The following is a 19849-nucleotide window of genomic DNA, read 5'->3' on the forward strand; positions in this document are numbered from 1 at the left end:
AAACTCTGCTGCACATGTTGACATCAACTGGTTCATCACTTATCAAACTAATTCATCCTCATTCACTAATGCACAGATGCCAGCTGGAATACTGCTAGTCAGATTCAGCTGTATTGCCCTCTTGTTTTTGAATAGTTTGTTGGTGCGCATGTCTGAAGTGTGGGGCGGATAGCTGAGGATAAGGATGGCTGTTACTGCTGTGGACCCACGCTCCCTTAAAGATGTGCATCTTCAGGAAAGAGCAAATCTTGGTTTGTGTTTTATACACTTTTATCCCCTGCATCCTTGCCACTATTTATTCTAAAAATGCACAATGTGACTACAGAAATCTAATCCTCTCCTCTTAACAAAAGATGCATTCTTTTCTGAGGATTTGCGCGACTTAGTTTTCCAGTTTAGTTTGTTTTGACGATAAGAAACTGATGCAATTTTTCCCTCCAAATATTAAACTAATTATTAAAGAGAAATTATACTTTGTGGAAGAAAATTTCTACCAATTAGTACATTCTTCTTACAAATGTTGGCAATTTCTTCATTGGTTACCTATTTCACAAGATAAAATAGAGAACCACTTTTAAATGGAGTGATTATTTTCCCTTGTAGGCTGAAGTTTGTTGGACTCCCATTCTCAATGGGCTGATTATTGCACCAATTTCTTTTTGCATAAAGTGTTCATATTTTTTAATTTCTGTTTTATAGATTATCAAGTAATTATTCAACTTTAGAATACCCTGGCTTTTCAGTGAAATTGATTCTTCACTTCAATTATTTTTCTTACTTGTACACTGTATTTTGATCTTTCTGGTAATGGCTCAGTTGACCTGAAATAACCAGGTTGTGGTATAAGTTATTGCTGCATCCCTCAGAAACAAGAATGGCTTTAAATAAAGTGATGCCCGAGGAGTCTGAGACCCATACGGAACCGCAGCTACTGCAGCAGGTAGTACCTGACAGGGTGGGTCGATGAGCACTGTGACTGGACAAGCTAGATGCAGGAAAAATGTTCCCAATGTTGGGCGAGTCCAGAACCAGGGGCCACTGTCTTAGAATAAAGGGGAGGTCATTTAAGACTGAGGTGAGAAAAAACTTTTTCACCCAGAGAGTTGTGAATTTATGGAATTCCCTGCCACAGAGGGCAGTGGAGGCCAAGTCACTGGATGGATTTAAGAGAGAGTTAGATAGAGCTCTAGGGGCTAGTGGAGTCAAGCGATATGGGGAGAAGGCAGGCACGGGTTATTGATAGGGGACGATCAGCCATGATCACAATGAATGGCGGTGCTGGCTCGAAGGGCCGAATGGCCTCCTCCTGCACCTAGTTTCTATGTTTCTATGACATAGTGGAAGTGCACAATGTATGTTGGACTTCTATGTACTCCAATGCAAGGGCTTTAGGCTCTTAGTGCAATTCCAAATGTTCTTCCTCAGCTTTGAGTGGTCATGGGCCAGAGATTTCAAGAAGTCAGTGGATGGTGCAGCTTTTTCAAGGCGACTTTGTGAATGTGATTCTGTTCCAATGGTAATCTCTTCCTTAGGCAAACTCCGTACTTTGGGTATCTGGTTTGATATGGTGTGGTCTGTCCAACAGAGTTGACAGCATAATTCAGGCTTCAGTATTGGGGATATTGGCATGGGAGATGGTGTTTATATTAGCTGACTGTGAATGATTTTTTGAACGATTTTGCAGAACATCAATTGGTGGTATCTCCATCATCTTGAGTGCATGTTATGAGGCACTCTCAAGTATACTGGCATTACTATTGCCCAATGAATCCCCAGCTTTCGATTGAAGATCTATCTTCAAACACTGAAAGTTGCTCCAAATAGAAATTCACCTTGCGTCTAGTTGAGTTTATTGTCATATGTACAAGTTCTGTTCATACGTTTGACACTTGGAGAACAATAAAGGAGGGAACTGATCTGATTAACCAATCTGACACTGGTTTGAACCTTAAATTTATCAACTTTCAGTTTCCACATCAACGTTATCCAAATAGCTTAAAGGTGTATGCACTCTTGAGTTGGCCAGCTTTGTAGTCCCATAGGTCATGACAAGACTAATTAATATGGAAGAATCCTTTCTGATATCTAAGATATTTTGTTGGTAAATTTTTGCCACTTTTTTCACAAATTTTTCACAAACTCGTTAATTTATTTTAAAAAACAAATATTATCAAACAAATACATTTGAGCCAGAATGATTGAGTTGATGACTACACAACTGATCATGTTGCACCTTTCCTTCCAATTAAGATCTTATAGCTGCTGATGGCACAATGTCATTAGTTGTTTAGACTGAAAACCATTTAACAGCTGAACAATTGGCTCATTAATTCTTTGCAGATAAGCTTTGTTTATTCTTCTGGGAGTTCATTTTGTAAAAAGCTGACCTAATCCAAGTCCCGAAAACAGTGTGGTCAGTTTTAAAAACTGCATTTGTGGCTGAGTGGGAACTGAGTGCGTCTTTGCGTGGCAGAGAGCGTTGGTCAGAACTGAGCTATATCCGCAGAAATGTTCAACAACAACAAACAAGAGGAATGATGTGAAAGCGAGCCCAACCTCCGCACAGGTATAAAGAGATATCGCAGGGTTGCTGGAATTGCTCGGAAGGGTTGATGGATGATTTAGGGTGATCGCTTTGGAACATGTTCGTAACTGCGTTGTCAGGAATTATGGCATCTTCAACCTATGTGTTTTATTGTGGTAGAGAAATCATTTCTGCAACAATTTCTAACTTTTTGGCCCAGAAACATTTTGATTTTAGCTTTAGACTATGGATTTTAACTTTTGGTCCTGATTAATAATGTGCAGAAGATACATTGTCTTAAGCATCATTTATGCCCAAATGCTACTCATTATTTGGCCAACGTCTTAAGTATAGAATATATTAAACATTCTAATCTTGACATTTTGTGTGATATTTTCTGATTGTTTATTTCAAAATGTATTATAAATTTCACCCTAATTTGATAATTAGATATGTCAACTATTACTGTTGTGCTGGCGTAATTAATCAAACTATATAGATGGATAGATATGAATATCTATTTCAAAATGCGGTGAATTACAAAGTAATGTCATAATACTCTTAATGATTTTAATATAGTTGCCTTTATAATGAAGGTTTGGATTTTTATTCCATTCTTCATGATTGGAATAATTAGAAATCAATTTATTTGGAATTCAATATTAAGCTTTAATTGTAGCCATCAAATTTCATTATTTATTTGGATCATTAGAACCGCACTGGTTTACTGTTAAAATGCAAACCAAGAAAGCCAGTGGATAGTGATTTGTTTTGGTATCTGTGAGTACCAGGCAGAATATGGCACATATCCATCTCGCTGTACCAGGCTAGAATCTCGCTTCAATAACCACGTCCAATGTTTGTTTATGTCGTCAACAGATCAGTTGATTCAATTATATTCTCAAATGTGTTTACTTGTTTAATAAACCTTTATCTTATTTGATCGCCCCATGTGATCAAACAGCTCATTTGAAGAACGGTGCCTCTCTCAAGGTGTCGCGCCACCTTAGTCTTTATTATGCACTTGAATAAATAAGTGAGGCTTGAACTTATAGCATTCTAACTTGTGATTGTATGAGAGAGTGCCATCAGCTGTACCAAATTACAATTTATAATCGTCACCTTGCTGCTTTTTAAGTTGCTGCACACTTGAAAAATAATCCATATCAAGGCTGTGTCACTGCTGCATAAGACGTCGGGTCAAGGCCCCTCATGAACTTAAAAGGGGATATGCAATTCCCTTTAAATAATTTGACAAATTCTGTATCAAATGTTTAATTTAGTGACATTTCATTGGTTCTGTTTGATTTGCCCACAACATCAATAGTGCCTTTTGTGATTTCTTAGTTTATTTGCTGGTGGGTAAGACAAGAAAATATTGTTCTTGCAACTCTGAATGCTGTAATGTAACCAGAGTAGATAGGAAATAGTAGAAGGGGATTATTTTAAATTACAATGCTGTCTTCTGTGGCAAATTAGCCTGAACTTCTTTTGTTATGCCCTTCCCCTGCAATGGTTTGGAAAAGCTGCCCAGATCTTGCATCTATCCAGAAATCGCAGTGCATTCTTGGTGCTAAGGTATGGATTGTTAAAATGTTGGGGAAATTGCTGAACCCATATTTTTAAATCAATCTAGAGTTAGTACTTTTCATTTTTCTTCAAAAAAGCAGATCCAGTTTGCTGACCAGAAACAAGAATTCAACAAACGTCCAACCAAAATAGGTCGTCGCTCGCTTTCTCGATCAATCTCGCAATCCTCTACGGACAGCTACAGCTCAGGTAGGCAATTAGAAGATATCATTAAGACTTCCGATACATACATGTGAAAATGAATGAATTACGCAAACTCATGAACCCCACTTTCTCATCAGATCCCCAGCTTCAAATACCCAAAACCCATTACTCATTTGTCAAGCCCAAAGTTTTCATTATTGTTTGCTTATGTATGCTCTTGACCAGTAATCATCATTCAGTACCTCGATGAACAGAACTGCATGTGGTACTCTGGTGAAATTTCTCAATGCCACATCAAGGGTGATGCTTCTTAAATTTGTACTGCCTGCCTCTGTTAATGCATGAAAGTTGATGTATCATTCACTTTCTAGAAGATGTAAAGACCTGCACAGTCTTGCATATTTCCTGAAACAATTGAGAAATGTGAGTTATTTTTGATTAACGTGCCAATCGATCAATAGTAGCAGTAATACGGAGGCTTGGCACCAGCAGTTAGGAGTGCTGATCTCGACCTAGCCATGGCACAGTGGTTATTTGTTTGATTTCAGAAATGAGCAGCTTTTGGTATGTGTTCAGTTGGGTAAAATAGATTAATGGCAGTGGATTTTGATTATCAGTAAATTATGATATAATGCAGGTTCAGTTACCTCATCCATTGCTTTGAATTCTGATCAGCCACTTGCTGGGGAGAAAATGAATAGCTTTCAAGGGCCTCTTTATAGAGAAGGCACTAAGAAGAAAAAATCTAAGGAGTCATTTCTGGACTGTTATTCCTGGGTACCAAATGTTAGATTTTTGGCAGTTTTGGAATTGGTGTGTTTTCTCGGAGCATGGCTTGAAAATAGGTCAATTCATGCTTCCCCAAAAATATAGGAACAGTACCAACATAAATAATGCATATTGTCAGTCATTAACTTTATCTAGTTTTTCCTTTCGAGTTACTAAATACTAAATACACACAGTACAATTGGAAAGAAGTATAGGATCAAATGTTCACAGGTGTCACTAGTGTTCATAAATGTAATTTGGTTCTATACTCAATGATAACAGACAATGACCATTGAAGCCTTAACAGATTGCTAGGTGGTTGCTGAAGGACTAGCAGCAATTAACTTAGAGGGCAGGGAGTCAAAGATCAGGCGGAGTCAGCCCTAACCTTTTTCCACTTTCAACTGGGATGGATGGAGGCCGTGTATTCGGGATTACTTTCAGTTATCGAATCTAAATCGATTTCACTGTTCCATCTATGCCAGGTCTTATTCTTTTTATTTCATTGCCACCCAAGCACTTTTTAATCTTTTAAAAATATTTCTGACAGTGTACCATTCTCAACAAATATTTGGTCGCGTTCCAAACTACGCATCCATTGCCTCCTGCTCCCACCAGCCCCCATCCCACCAAGTTCAGTTTCTGTGCAGTCCTTCACGATGCTTCATGTTACAGATACTATGTAAATGTTGAAGAATTCATTTAGCAAGCCTGTAGGGATTGCATTTGCATCAATGCAGAATGACTTCTATCTGAGACACATCATTTCCAAATTATATTGATTCTTTTAACTGCTGTCAGATCGATCTTTCTCATTTTATTCCCTAAATGACACATTTGATTTTATAACGTGCAAAAATCAAAGAAATGTTCATCACTATGTTGCCTGTGCAACAGATTAATCCAAATAAATCAGTTCTGTGTATTATTAATCTCTGCTTTTGAGAGGCATGTCTGAAAATAACTACTTTCTACACTATTAATGCATTTACTTTTAGAGTGATTAACGACTTAATGGACTGCAATTATTGCTGGAAACAGACCAGAGCTTGCACTGAATTACATTAACCTCCAAGCAATCACCTGCTGCCTGCATCTCACCATCGTTCTGTAGTGATGGAATTAGCCACTAACCAGCTTCTCTTTTTTTCTCTTCCTCTCCAGAACTGATGGGTATGTCTAATCAAAATAATGGTAAGCAGTTGGTAGAAATAGTTTGGAAAAATAATGAAGCTGTTCATAGAGCCAGGTATGAGAAAGCAATCACTCGTCCCAGCACATTCTCATCTGCAGCAATTGCATCTCATCTCAGAGGACACAGTGGAAACCATTCTGCAGTTGAGAAGATAAATCATCATGAGCTAGTGCCCTGTTGCAGTGAATTTGATTTTGTGTTACTTTTCAGGAGTTAGGTGACTAGACATTACTGATTACCAAAAATCACTTGAAGTGCCCTTGTCCAGTGTAAATGTTATCATATACAGGCTAATTGTTATAGCATAGCAAAATAACGACTCTATTACAAATAGACCTGACTCTATCTGTCCACTAACAGCATCAGCACAAACTTTAAAAAATCCAATTTCTTGGATGTTTTGCCCTTTTCCTTCCCTCACGTTAGCCCTTGGTACATTGGGCTGCAACAGCCTTTCGGTATCTCATCTACACAGCCATTTGACATGGGCTGAGGTACCAAAAGGGGCTCTAGATTTTAACTTTTGTGACCCATGTCTGGTATCTACTTGAAATTTGCACAGATTTAGATAAAACATAATTGATAAGGAATTCATAACTTGTCAGTGCAAAAAGTTGCTCACCAATCAATTAAGCTAATTAGAAAAAGTAACAGCGCCCTCTAATGCTCAATAATATATAGTTGTATATGTGAACGTTGAATACGGGATTGCCGCAGAGGTCCTGGATTCAAGGCTGGAGCTGGAGAAGCTTTGGGACCGGCTGCGGGCTCCATACGTGTGGCCGCTCAGCGCGTCCACCTCAGCCAGCATGCCCTTCTGGATCATCAGCAGCAGCCTACCTGATGCCACGATTACACCAAATGTCAACATGGTGGGGAGCAGCACTGCCCTGCCCTGCACACCTCTCGGCCGCCCCATTGCGCTGGCTCCATCAGTCTGCCCGCTCGCACGCTGCAACACCGGCCGGCCATCAGCCCGACCGACCCCTCGCAGCACCCGCTGGCCGACAGCCCGACCGATTGACTGACTCCCTCACTTCCCCTCTTCTGCTCTGCTCGGCCCAGGGCCGCCTTCAGCACCCCCATACCGCCGGCACCGTCACGGGAAGTCCTCAGGAAACAAATCCGCCTGCGGGCTGGATGTTTTCAGGTTACAGGCAGGATCTGACCTGTGGGCCGTAGGTTGCCGACCGTTGCCCTAACCCTAACTCTCTTCCACTGGGAGGAAATTGCCTAGCCATGACCCTAACCCTAATCCTAACCCTAGCTCCACATTTTTACTTATCATTTTTATTTCACAGTTCGCAACATCATAACTTTACAAAGTTAAATCAATTGTAAAACAAAATTATCAGCATGTGGTTGGCATTACCTTTCTTCCTTCTAAACCTTGCTATTGTTGTGATGTTATTAGGAGTCAGCCATGATCCCAGTTTTCTTGCTGCCTAGCTAGCATGAAACAAAGCGCGTGATTGGTCAATTGGCGTCCGATTCAATGTCGAACGTGCTTTGATTGGACAATTACTACTCGGAAAATTGGAGGTTTTTCTCATATTTTAAAAATATGTGCAGGGTTTGTTCTTGACGAGTTTCAGGTATGATTTCTATAATATTTTTACACAATATGTGATCAATACAGGTAGATATGTGATTTGGGTCATGAAATGAAACTAAAAAGCACCTCGGACCACTGTCTAATGTAATCTTGGACCATGAGTGTTCAACTTCACGGGAGAGGAATTTCCCAGTGAAATCTGGTGGTGTCATTATCAGTACCTTTCCCAGCAAGAGGCTTTGGTTAGTCAATTTTCAGTCTGCACATTCTCCCCTCAAAGGTTTTGGAGAGCCCTCAGGCAAGTCAACCACTGTCGGACAAATTAACACTGTATAATCTTGGAGCCGATTCCTATTATGGGTTTTTGGCTTGGTGATCCGCCAGTATACCTATCATTAGAACTATGGGCTGGGTGATTGTGTGATATTCTGTGTATTGTGAATGTGAGCACTTTTTATGGTATGTCATTGAAAAGCAAAAAAAAAAACTACACAATATCATTAGGACACTTTTCCAACCACTCATAACTGATGTCATTGGACAGATTTTGGAGGTAGTTGAAGGCAGTTATTTGCCTTCAAAATAACTGCTAAAATACTGTAAATTGGGGTCCGCGATGATAGATACTTATTCTTTGTAAATCATGTCTCTGGAATTGCCTTATCTTATGACAAATTACATTAAGATTAAATCTTAATCTGACAAAGCCAAAATCTCTATTTCACCATATTTTCCTAATCTGGCCAATAGCTCGCTTCTTTATTTGCAAAATGAACAGTCTTTATTCTTTTATCTCATTTTGGCATTTAATAAATGTTGTAATTTACCTCGCACTCCTGTTGTGGCATATCTTTCATGAAAGCTTTCATGTAAATGTAGTACCCAGTGGTAAGATTTTTGAAAGCAAGTTCAGGCACTATAAAGGCCAATTTACTATAGTAGTCTCCCAATAGATAAAGTTTTTTAGAGGTAGAAAGCATTTGGGTAAAGGATGGCAAGATTGTACAATAGGTTCTTTTTATGATGTTGAGTTAATCTCTCCATTATTTAACTTCATTTGGCAGAATAACAGCTGTAATCTCAGGAATGTGGGGCCTTCATTTTTTTCCCTCCTTTTGGGTGACACAAAGATGGGCATATTTTTATTATAAGCTCAACAGAAACATTGATATCTGAAAATAAGTTATTTGAACTTGTTGATGCATTTTTAAAATTTTTTTTTTATTGGACCAGCAACGTCCTCCTTGCATGTTAGTTCATCTCTGATTTCCACCCCTGCATGTTGTCATGCAGGGGTAGATGAGCTTGAGGCCAAATGCCATCAGATTTGACTTCTTGCTCTGTTCCTGACTTGGTGTCGAGTCCAGGATCTGAGCACTTTGTAACTAGTCCCTCATCTTAACATCCTGAAGCTGGCAGGAGTCACTGATCTTAGTTTGATAAAACTAAGAATGTATGATCATCTTATTTTTTTATTTTACTTAAACTTTGTTTAAACAGTTCAAATACAATTTTTTTTTTTTTTTTTTTTTAATTTTATTTGATTATCAGACACTTTGGAAAACTTTCCTTCCATTTCCATAAGGTCAAAACTGTTTGTTAATGTAATGCACACTTCCATTTGCAACTGCTCTCCAAATGAATGCCACAAGCCCTAGAAACATTCAGACATGGACTGATGTTGCGATTAAATTAAGAGCCACAAATATGCCAGACAAGGGCTATCAACTAGATAGAGCCTAACTAGCTACCCTTTGAAATTCAATAGCATTACTATTACTAAATACCCCACCGATTACATTGAGATCATCATTAACATGATGCCTAACTGCACCAGCCACATGAATACCTTGGCAACAAGAGCAGACCATTGGCTGATACATTGATACTTGAAGCCTTCTGCTATCTACAATCTGCCAATCAAGAATATGATGGCATACATTGCACTTGCCTGAATAAGTGCAACTTCAACAACACTCAAGAAGCTTAACACTTCAGACAAATGGACCCCTAATTGGTATCCTATCCACTACCTTAAACATTCATTGGCAATCCATTAGCAACCAGTGGCTGCAGTGCACACCGTGCACAAAATGCACTGCAGTTACTCACTGAAGTCACTCCAGCAGCATTTCGGACCCAAGCTCCAACACCAGGAATGAGAAGGGCAGTATGTATGTGGGAACAGCATCACCCACATGTCTGTCAGAGTTGCACACATCCAAACCTTAAAGTACATGGCTTTCCTTTTTCATTGCTGTCGAATCCTGGAGCTACCTATCCATCACATTGTGGGTCTAACTTTACCATAATTGCAGCATTTCAAAAAGATGGTTCACGACCACCTAAAGGACAATTGAAGACTAGCAATGGGACTAGTGTAGTGTCTTGAAGACTAGCAATGGGACTAGTATCTTGGTCGGCATTGATGAATTGGGCCGAAGGGCCTGTTTTCGTGCTAAGTGACCCTATGACTGATTGCTGGGCTTGTCATTGACAGCAGATCCTAAAATGTTATCTGAGATATACTATGAACAGTTTAGCCGAGAAATGCCTATACTGACAAATGCATCTAGGTCCAGTTTGGACTCATTGTTGGAAGTAATATTCACAATTTCATATGAAGCAAATCAAAGGCAAATCCAACATCATCACTATCATCTACAGCAATATGAATTTTCATCCCCTTTTAGTCCCATTTGATGATAGAAATGGGGAAGGGTGGGTAGGGTATCTGCAGTCATAAGGTCAAAAGTGATAGGAGAAGAATTAGGCCATTCGGCCCATCAAGTCTACTCTGCCATTTAATCATGGGTGATCTATATCTCCCTGCTAACCCCATTCTCATGCCTTCTTCCCATTACCGCTGACACCCGTACTAATCAAGAATCTATCTCTTCCTTAAAAATATCAATTGATAGCATCCACAGCCTTCTGTGGCAAAGATTTCCACAGATTCACCACCCTCTGACTAAATAAATGTCTCCATCTCATTTCTTAAAGGAACATCATTTAATTCGCTTTCTTCACTGCCTGCTGCACCTGCATGCCTACTTTCAATGACTGGTGTACCATGACACCCAGGTCTCGCTGCATCTCCCCTTTTCCTAGTCGGCCACCATTTAGATAATAACTTCCAATCCATGAATGTGAAATTCGCAAAGAAAGTCTCTGTTCTGAAGTAATGTGCTCCTATGAAACTTCACTTTGGGTGGTACTTTCTAAGGATTTGTTTGAGCCAGTGTTTATATATGGTAGGCCAAGAGGAAGTTCAGAGTGTTCCGAGGAGATTTAAGTGCAGATTCCAGAATTCACTATTATATGTAATGCAAGTGAGGTATTGGCCATAAACCTCTGCTTCTAATTATATGTAACCAGTGGGGGAAATAAATATGTCCTCTCAGGGGACCTGCTAATAAAACTGAGCAGTATTGCTAAACATATAAGATGCAAGAGCAGGTATAGCCATGTAGCCGCTCAATTGGTCTGTCACAGCTGATCCTCGCCTCAATTCTAGGTATCTGCTGTTTTCCCATAACTATTGACTCCCCTGTAGTCTAAAAACCTGCTTTTCTCAGCATTGAATATATCAAAATATATCAACATATGTCACATTCACACCTCTCTGGGGTAGAAAATTCAAAATATTGAGGAGGGAAAAAAAATCCTCATTTACATCTTGGGTAAGTGATTTTTTTTTTTGTGAACTAATACCTGGGAGTTCTTGTTTCCCTCAAAAAGATGACATTGTCTGAGGTGTAACTACTGCTCGTCAAGCTGGAGCATAAAACTGCAGGTGCTGGAAATCTGAAGCAAAAATGGAAAATGCTCTTGAGTATTCATCAGGGCAATCGGCATCAGAGGGGAGAGAAGCAGGTCTGATGAAGTGCTTGTGATCTTCCTCTGTTTAATGGATTCGTTACTCACCATGTGGAGACCCCTATGTTGGAAAAGTTGAAAGAAATTTGGGTGATCACTTTGCAGATCACCTCTGTTTAGTGCACAAGGGTGACTCTGAGCTTCCAATTACTGTAACTTTGATTTTTGTCCCATTCCATTTCTGTCTGCTCTTCGACCTACATTGCTTCAGCAATGCCCAACGTAGGTTCCAGGAGCATCACCTCTCCTGTGTATAGTGCGGTCTCAGGACTTGATATTCACTTTATCAGTTTTGGGCAACTGCTCACTTTTTGTTCCTTTTGCAGATGTGGGCTTTATCTTTGTTTCAATTTGTTTTAATTTTTTTCTGTCTTCAAATTTAGTTTTTTTTAAAGCAATTTTTACAACAACTTTTATAACCACCCCCTCTGTTCTCTCCAGCCTTGCTCTCTGCAACTTAAAATACCAGTTTTCTGACTTTTCCAGTTCTCATGAATGGCCCTTGAGCTGAATTGAATCTTTTATTGTGCTCGCCACTGATGCTCTTGACGTGTTGAATGTTCCAGTGTCTCCTGTTCTCCCCTCAATGTTGCTCCGCCATCAGATAGATGACATGACGATGTCTGACCTAAGAGTTTGTGTTCCTTTGGCCATTTAAAATTCAAGCAACATTTATGCTCGGAGGAATAAATGGGATAAATGTTAAGTATTGCTAGATAAACAACTGTATTAAATTTGAAATGCTATTAGGAATTTTAAAAAGTTAGTTAATAAGTTGGTTTCATTATGAAGCCTCCTGTGTAGATAAATGCACATTTAATTTGGTAAAAATGCACCGAAATATATTTTAGAATCAAAAGTAAAGAATAACCAGCTGAAGTTCAGCAGGTCGAACAGCATCTGTAGAGGCAAACGAAGTGCTGATTGTTTCGGGCTGAGACCCTGCATCAAGATTAGGACCCTGCATCTTGTCTCCTTTGTGATTCAAGTGCCGCCTATACTCTCCAAGACCTATGTTCATATTTGTTCACATGAATGAAGCCCATTTGTTCACTTGAATAAGGTCAATAATGGTGGGTTCTCAGCCATTCAGACTGTCCATGCACAAGTGCCTAATCAAAACTAATTACTCTTACAATTTGAAAGGTCCACTGTGTCCTTAGAATTGTTTATTGTTTTTAGTCATCTGAACAGTGATGTTAATGAGGTTGTGAAAGATTTCATAACCCATTTATCCTCTTTCCCAGCCTAATATGGCTTAGTTACACAGCAGTTAGTGTAGCTGCTTTATAGCTCCACGGATCTGGATTCTATCCTAACTTTGGGTGATGTCTGTGTGGAACTTTTCTTTGCTATTTCAGGGGTTTCTGCTGTGTATTCCAGTTTACCCCCACATCCCTAATGTGACGGTAGTTTAATTGGGCACAAAAAGTTGTCCTTTTGTAAAGATTAATAGTAGGAAGTATTGCAGAGGAGTTGAAGGGCATATGAGGGGGAATGTTTTAGGAGGCAGAGTAATACATGGAGGGGAGGAAATAGGATTCTCTCTGTCACGCACTGGTATGGGCCCAATGATATCCTGCGTCATATTAAGTAAGAGAAAAAGAAACATTGAATAGGCCAGGAGTTGGAAGAGTGATACTTCCCTTATGTTAACTGTTCATTATTCTCGTTGTCCTTTAGCGGCATCTTACACAGATAGCTCAGATGATGAAACTTCACCTCGTGATAAGCAACAGAAAAATTCGAAGGGCTGCAGTGACTTCTGCATCAAGAACATCAAGCAGGCAGACTTCGGACGCAGGGAGATTGAAATTGCAGAACAAGGTGCGAGGTTGAACCTTTTTAACATGTTACTAGTGTACACTTATATATTTGCATAATTCTGCACTAGTTTCTTGAAATATAATAAATCTGTGGGGTTTTGACCAAATGAGTAGGTTAGCTGAAGTTTTTGTTGAAATGCCATTCTCATAATAAACATTACCCTAAAAAGCAGAGAGATTAGACTGTTCTTGTTGGAGCAGTCAGCATAGGTCATCGAAGATGGACACCAGAATGCTGGAGAAATTCAACAGGACAGGCAGCATCTCTGGAGAGAAGGAATGGGTGATGTTATGGGTCGAGACATGCTGCCTGTCCTGCTGAGTTACTCCAGCATTTTGTCTATCTTCGGTGTAAACAAGCTTCTGCGGTTCCTTCCTACAGCATGTTATCCTTCAGTTCCAGTAGAGTGAGCCCTCACCATGAAAGCCAACAAACCAACCAACATGATCAGTAGAAAGTAATTATATTGGTCCTCTGACTCCCCATTGTTCCAGTTTTAACCAAAACCGAATTTAAGAGAAAGATATTTGGAGTGGCTCTTCAATACAATCAGCTCAACTACTTGCCAAAAAAGAAATGTCAATAAATTGTTCCAGTTTAACAGACCAGAGGACATTTCAATTGAGCAAAAGTAGCGATCAATTAGATGAATGTTGAATGGTTCTTTTCCCAGAGAGTAGTGAACCTCTGGATACATGGTCTGCTGGTGTGTGTGGTGACTGTCGGTATGGCCAGTTGGTGTAGTGGTTGCTGACTGTGTGCATTCGAATGGGGCTGAGATTGCATCATGTAGAAGATAAATGGATTAGCAGATAACCAGCACACAATCAGTGAGATCAGTCTGAAGAAGGGTTTCGGCCCGAAACGTCGCCTATTTCCTTCGCTCCAGAAGATGCTGCTGCACCCGCTGAGTTTCTCCAGCATTTTTGTATACCTTCGATCTTCCAGCATCTGCAGTTCCTTCTTGAACAAACAGTGAGATGCTGCACCCGCTGAGTTCCCCAGCAATTTAGTGAGATCTCTTTGACTGGTTATGCTTGACTGTCTGTGTATGATGAGAGGAATTTGTTTGCCCCTAATCGAGTTTGGGAATTTACTTTTTTTTTCCTGTCTGAATATTGGACAATTCTGAAGGTAGGTAGTATCGAGATAAGAGGTCAGAGCAATAAACACGTTTTTTGGTCATTTAGTCCTCTGATCATTTTCTCCCTACCACCAACTTTAAAAATAAATGTAGGCATAGCTGAAACATGCTGAATAAAAGCCAAGGCTCCCTTTTATTCAGTAGCAACCAAGGAGAGATGGAGGTGGCTTTCTTAATGTTAAGCGATTGGTCTCTCTCGTGTTTGGTTTTGTGCAGTGGAGTATTCCAATCCAAATATTCCCAGCATTTAATCTTGCCTAAATATTATCGTCACTTGTAATGTAACCATGTTTCTCAATCTTGTTTTCTATTGTCAACTGGTGGCTAAAATGAAATAAAATTGGAGTTCCAATGTTATTTCATTATCAACCATACGAACCATTATCAACAATAAATTATTGAGAGTAGTGAATCTCTGGAACTCCCTGCCACAGAAGGTAGTCGAGGCCAGTTCATTGGCTATATTTAAGAGGGAGTTAGATGTGGCCCTTGTGGCTAAGGGGATCAGAGGGTATGGAGAGAAGGCAGGTACGGGATACTGAGTTGGATGATCAGCCATGATCATATTGAATGGCGGTGCAGGCTCGAAGGGCCGAATGGCCTACTCCTGCACCTAATTTCTATGTTTCTATGTTTCTATAAAGATCATCGCTGATTCTGCGCTTCCTCTTATTTTGGTGCAGAAATGCCAGCACTTATGGCTCTACGAAAACGAGCCCAGGGAGAAAAACCATTGGCTGGAGCGAAGATAGTCGGCTGCACCCACATCACAGCCCAGACTGCGGTAAGTGTCCAACTTTAGAATTGTGCTTATTAAAATCAGGAGACCACATGGTGAGTATGTTCATTCACTGTCCAGAACTCCAGTTTCAACTTTGTCCATCTTCATAAGAATGAAAATTCTTTCCATGGAGTACCATGTGAAATAAACATTGGCGCAGAAATTAAAAAACCTTGTTCATGTAGTTTAATGCACTCCTTTTGGTTAGAATTAAAGACTTCTTGCTAATTTAACCCATATTTTTGTAAATTGCATAAAAATTAAAAGTTTCTGGATGGATATTTTTAAAATTATTTCCGAAGTTGTTAATATCCAATTGGATCCTGACCCTAAATTAATAATATTAGGAATATCAGAACAATACCTAAAACTTACAACAAACTAAATACATTTCCTTGATTATAGTATAATAAGTGGGAAAAAATTAATATAAACATTTTGGAAAAACCCAGCAAACCCCACAATTAAAATGTGGATTATGGAGATGTCGGAGACCTTACATTTGGAAAAAATTAGATTTGTCTTAATTGACAAAGCAGAATTATTTACTAGAATATGGTCTCCATTTATAGATTATTTGAAGGGGTAGATTGGTTCAGCATGGGAGCCTGACTGAAACTTGAATCCAGGATTAGATTAATAGTTTTCTAACCTACGGACTTATCTCCTAAATTGTATTATTGACAGTTTATTCTATTTTTTTTCTTTTTTTTTTTTTTCTCTTTTCTCTTATTATCTAAAAAAAGAAAATTAGAAAAAAAAAGAATTAAAGACTCCTTTCCAAAGATCTACAGTGTACCGTGCCTGATCCAGAGATGTAGACACGGATAAAATATTTATTTCTCTATACTGGTGCCATGGGACCATAAATTATTATTTCCTAGCTCTTTCTAAATTGAATTTTACTCTTAGCTTTTTTTCGTGTTATCTTTTGCTGCATTAATCCTTTTAGATTCTTATACAGCCATTTGGGCATGTACACCAGAAAAATTGAGAAATGTGGCTAGGTGTGAGGACCTCCCAGTAATTAGGTTTCAGATTTTTTGCACTCACCCTTAACACCTCCATTCTCTGTGTAGATCTGTCAGTGGTATAATGTATTACAATTGCAACCGTTTCATAGATAATTTCTAACTTTATTGCAGTTGGAGGAAAGTGCTACATCATTCTCACTCCTGCAGATGGCACTTTTGAGCTGCTAGAAACTGCCTTGCATTGTCAATATCCACGCTTCCCTTTACTTCCAGCAGGAGTAGAATTTTTACTCTGTGATTGTATTTGAGTTGGGGATATTTGCACAATCTCACCACTGCAGCAGAGTGTGCAAAACGTGACCATTGTATGGTTCGGTTCAACAATACATTGATTTGATACTTTATTATCACATGTGACATGTTAGTGAAATTCTTTGTTTTGCAAACTAAACACAAAGTATGTAAAGAGTCGCCACGTGGGGGGGGGGGCAATGACAAAGTTACGAAGTAATCCACAATAGTCTCTTTTTGTTCTCTCGGCGGCCCCCCTGAAGCCGGGACCCTCTTTGTTCTCGACACCGCCCGCGTGCTAGGTCCCTCATTGTTCTTGACGACCCCCCGCGCTGGATCCCTCTTTGTTCTCAGTGGTGCGTCCTCGACTTATCTCCAGCACCCACTTTTTATGTTCTTAAACTCCACCAGCTGCGTGACCCTTCTCTTACGTTCTTCACCTGATTATTCATGCAGGATGGTTTTTCTTCACATTTGGTGATGGGTGCTCGAGGTAAGGTTGAGTGATACATTTCAATGGGCCGTTGAAAGCTGATCCATACTAATTCTATGGCCTCTGAGGTCATTGCCAAACAGTTCTGACAACCAATTAAGATTAATCTGGGTGTTCAATTGTACTTATCTATTGATGCCTGCTGGAATAGAATTAAAATGTTGTGGCAATCTCTTTAATAAAGGAACTCAACTGATAATTTTACCTGGAAAATTCAAAAAATTAATTTCATGCGTCGAAAGATCTTTTGTAATCTTAAATGATTAAAATACACTATTCATTGTTTGCATGGATATATATATATATGTTTAAAACAACCATGATTTAAGTAAAATATATACAATTACTATTTTCTAACAATCCTAGGATAATAAATATATAAATTGTGGGTAGGGTAAAAGCAAACTAGTTGAATTTATTTCAAGGAAGGCAGTAATATCAACATTAAAACGGAAGATTCCAGTGTGATCTCTCTTCTTTTGGCCTTCTGTTATTTTCTGTTGTTGCAGGTGCTGATGGAAACACTTGCTGCCCTTGGAGCTCAGTGCAGGTGGGCTGCCTGTAACATTTATTCCACCCAGAATGAAGTGGCTGCTGCGCTGGCTGAGAATGGTAAGGCCGGTAGTATTCATTGTCTCTCCCCTCTTACTCTATCTGCAAACATCCTTTATTTCTCTATTGTATTTTTCCATGAAACATTTTTTAAATAAGTTGAAAGTCCTGAAGAATCTAAGATTGTATGTTCCTGGTACATTTTAGAAGTCATGTACCGTGGTCATATTTTTTGTACGGCCAAAGCAATTAACCTGCTGTCAGTTAGACTTGACCCAGTCTCATTCTTACCAATATTTTGCACTGAAGGATATTTTTAACTTTTCTCATTTGTTGCCTATCATTAATTGTTCTCAAAGATGAAAATGCCTTGATTCACTAGAGTCTGTGGGATGGTGGTTGGGTAGCGAATTGTGAGATTTCCGTGCAGCCACGTTGAAGGAACACGGTGATCTTGGGATGGGCATCTTGCAGGTCCATCACAGGCACTGAGCATCCCAACATCTAAGGGATCTTTAGGTGGTGTGCCGGGCGAGGAGCCACTGCATTGTGGCCGGGGAGGGAAGTAGCTCCGGTGGCTGCGAGCGGCCGCCGTTCCTTAAATTCCGACTGCCGACGGGAGCGCGATCGTGCTGACACAGGAATAAGCTCCACCGCCCGCTGTCCTGTTTTCCATCGCTTGCTGACCTTCCCCGGCCACAATGCGGTGGCTCCGCAGCGCCCAGAGCACCGCGGCAGGGTGAGTGAGTGAGTTGCTGGCATGATCCCTGACCCCCTCCTTCTTAACGCTCCTGCCCATTCTGACCCGGGCCAGACTCCCCACATGCTGTGAAAGGAACTCTCTCCCCCAATTGGTCTCTTGAACTAATATTGTCATTCAATAAGATCACAACTGATTCAACTTGTCCCGGTGTGCTCCCGTTTTTCCCACCATCTCTCCACCTGCCGTCACCCTCCAGCCCCCCACACATTCAGTCATTCAGAATGGAGATCTGGAAGCCTTGGGCAAATTGAATTGTTACTTTCTTTATTTTTTGGGGGGGTTTTTTGAGCATGAGAAATTCTATGTCCTGCCAGCCTTTTTTCAAAATTTAGCAACTCAAAATGGGGGTGCATCTTCGACGCAGGTGCGTCTTCATTGCCTGGAAATACGGTAATCTACGAATATTGAATTCTTCTGATTGCACTAAGAACTTGAGGTCTTGTGCACTAATATTGGGGGTTTTAATATTTTTTGTTTATCTATGAATACAGTTTATAGGCCTGTTATGTTGCTGCACGTAAGCATTTCATTGTTCTGATGTCGATACATACATCACTCTTACTGAACAAACTGCAGAAGGATATCTGGGATCAGGCAGGAGGGAAATGGATGAATGACGTTTCCGATCAGAGCCCTTCTTCACACTGATAATGGTGGTAGAACCAGCTGCTTATGTGCCTCAAGTTAATAGAAATCATCAGATTGGGAAATGCTGTCACGGTGATCTTGGCAAGTTGCTGCATTTCATGTATGGTGTACACTTCATCAGGATGGATGGAGTGAATTTTTAGTGTCGTCAATTGGCTGTTAGTCAATTTAGATACTTTTTCCTGAAGATGCTTGAGTTATTGCCATTTCACTTTTCCAGGCATGTAGGTCAAGGCTGCTTTGGAAGAAAAAAACATGTAATAGTTTTCATTTGTCTAGTTTTCTGGGTGTAATTCATAATTAATGCCTACTTAAAAAGAATCCTCAACTGCTAATCCAACCATGATTAAATATATATGAAGTTTAAATATTTCCAAAATGGGCTTCTGCATCATTTCAAAAAACTTGCTTAAGTGTCATGTTAATTTCACATCTGGCATGTAATTGCAACAATGATCAAAAGTGAGCCACATAAGATGCCACTATTTTTCTGTGAGCAGTGGGTCTCGAAGAATTTCAGCAGTATGTATTAACTGTGTGCTTGAAGTTACAGTCCTGTTTATGCAAAAATAGTGGGCATGGCTCATTGTTACTTTAAATTCCTTTTTTTAAACAAAGTCTTTACTTCTTGCAAATGGTGTGCACAGCCTGAAGTTGTAGGATAACTTGTTCTATTTGATCTTATTTGATTGTGCACGCCAGGTTGATTGCATTCGTTGAA

General features: G+C 39.7%; 1 protein-coding gene across 9 annotated transcripts in view; it reads left to right on the forward strand.

Moving 5' to 3' along the window:
* Nucleotides 1-19849, forward strand: part of ahcyl2 (adenosylhomocysteinase like 2) — a 65895-nt gene that overhangs the window by 28974 nt on the left and 17072 nt on the right. For 2 of the 9 annotated variants that reach the window (XM_033040045.1, XM_033040038.1), the window contains exons 2-6: nt 4195-4303; nt 6191-6220; nt 13339-13482; nt 15310-15410; nt 17675-17777. In XM_033040045.1, the coding sequence (XP_032895936.1) occupies nt 6196-6220; nt 13339-13482; nt 15310-15410; nt 17675-17777 (373 nt within the window). In that variant the 5' untranslated portion in view covers nt 4195-4303; nt 6191-6195. Of the gene's footprint in view, nt 1-4191; nt 4304-6190; nt 6221-13338; nt 13483-15309; nt 15411-17674; nt 17778-19849 lie in introns of all 9 variants that reach the window. The other 7 variants (XM_033040039.1, XM_033040037.1, XM_033040043.1 and 4 more) reach the window with 4 other exon arrangements.

Source organism: Amblyraja radiata, chromosome 21 (genome assembly GCF_010909765.2).
Source record: "Amblyraja radiata isolate CabotCenter1 chromosome 21, sAmbRad1.1.pri, whole genome shotgun sequence".
Classification (NCBI taxonomy): Eukaryota; Metazoa; Chordata; class Chondrichthyes; order Rajiformes; family Rajidae; genus Amblyraja; species Amblyraja radiata.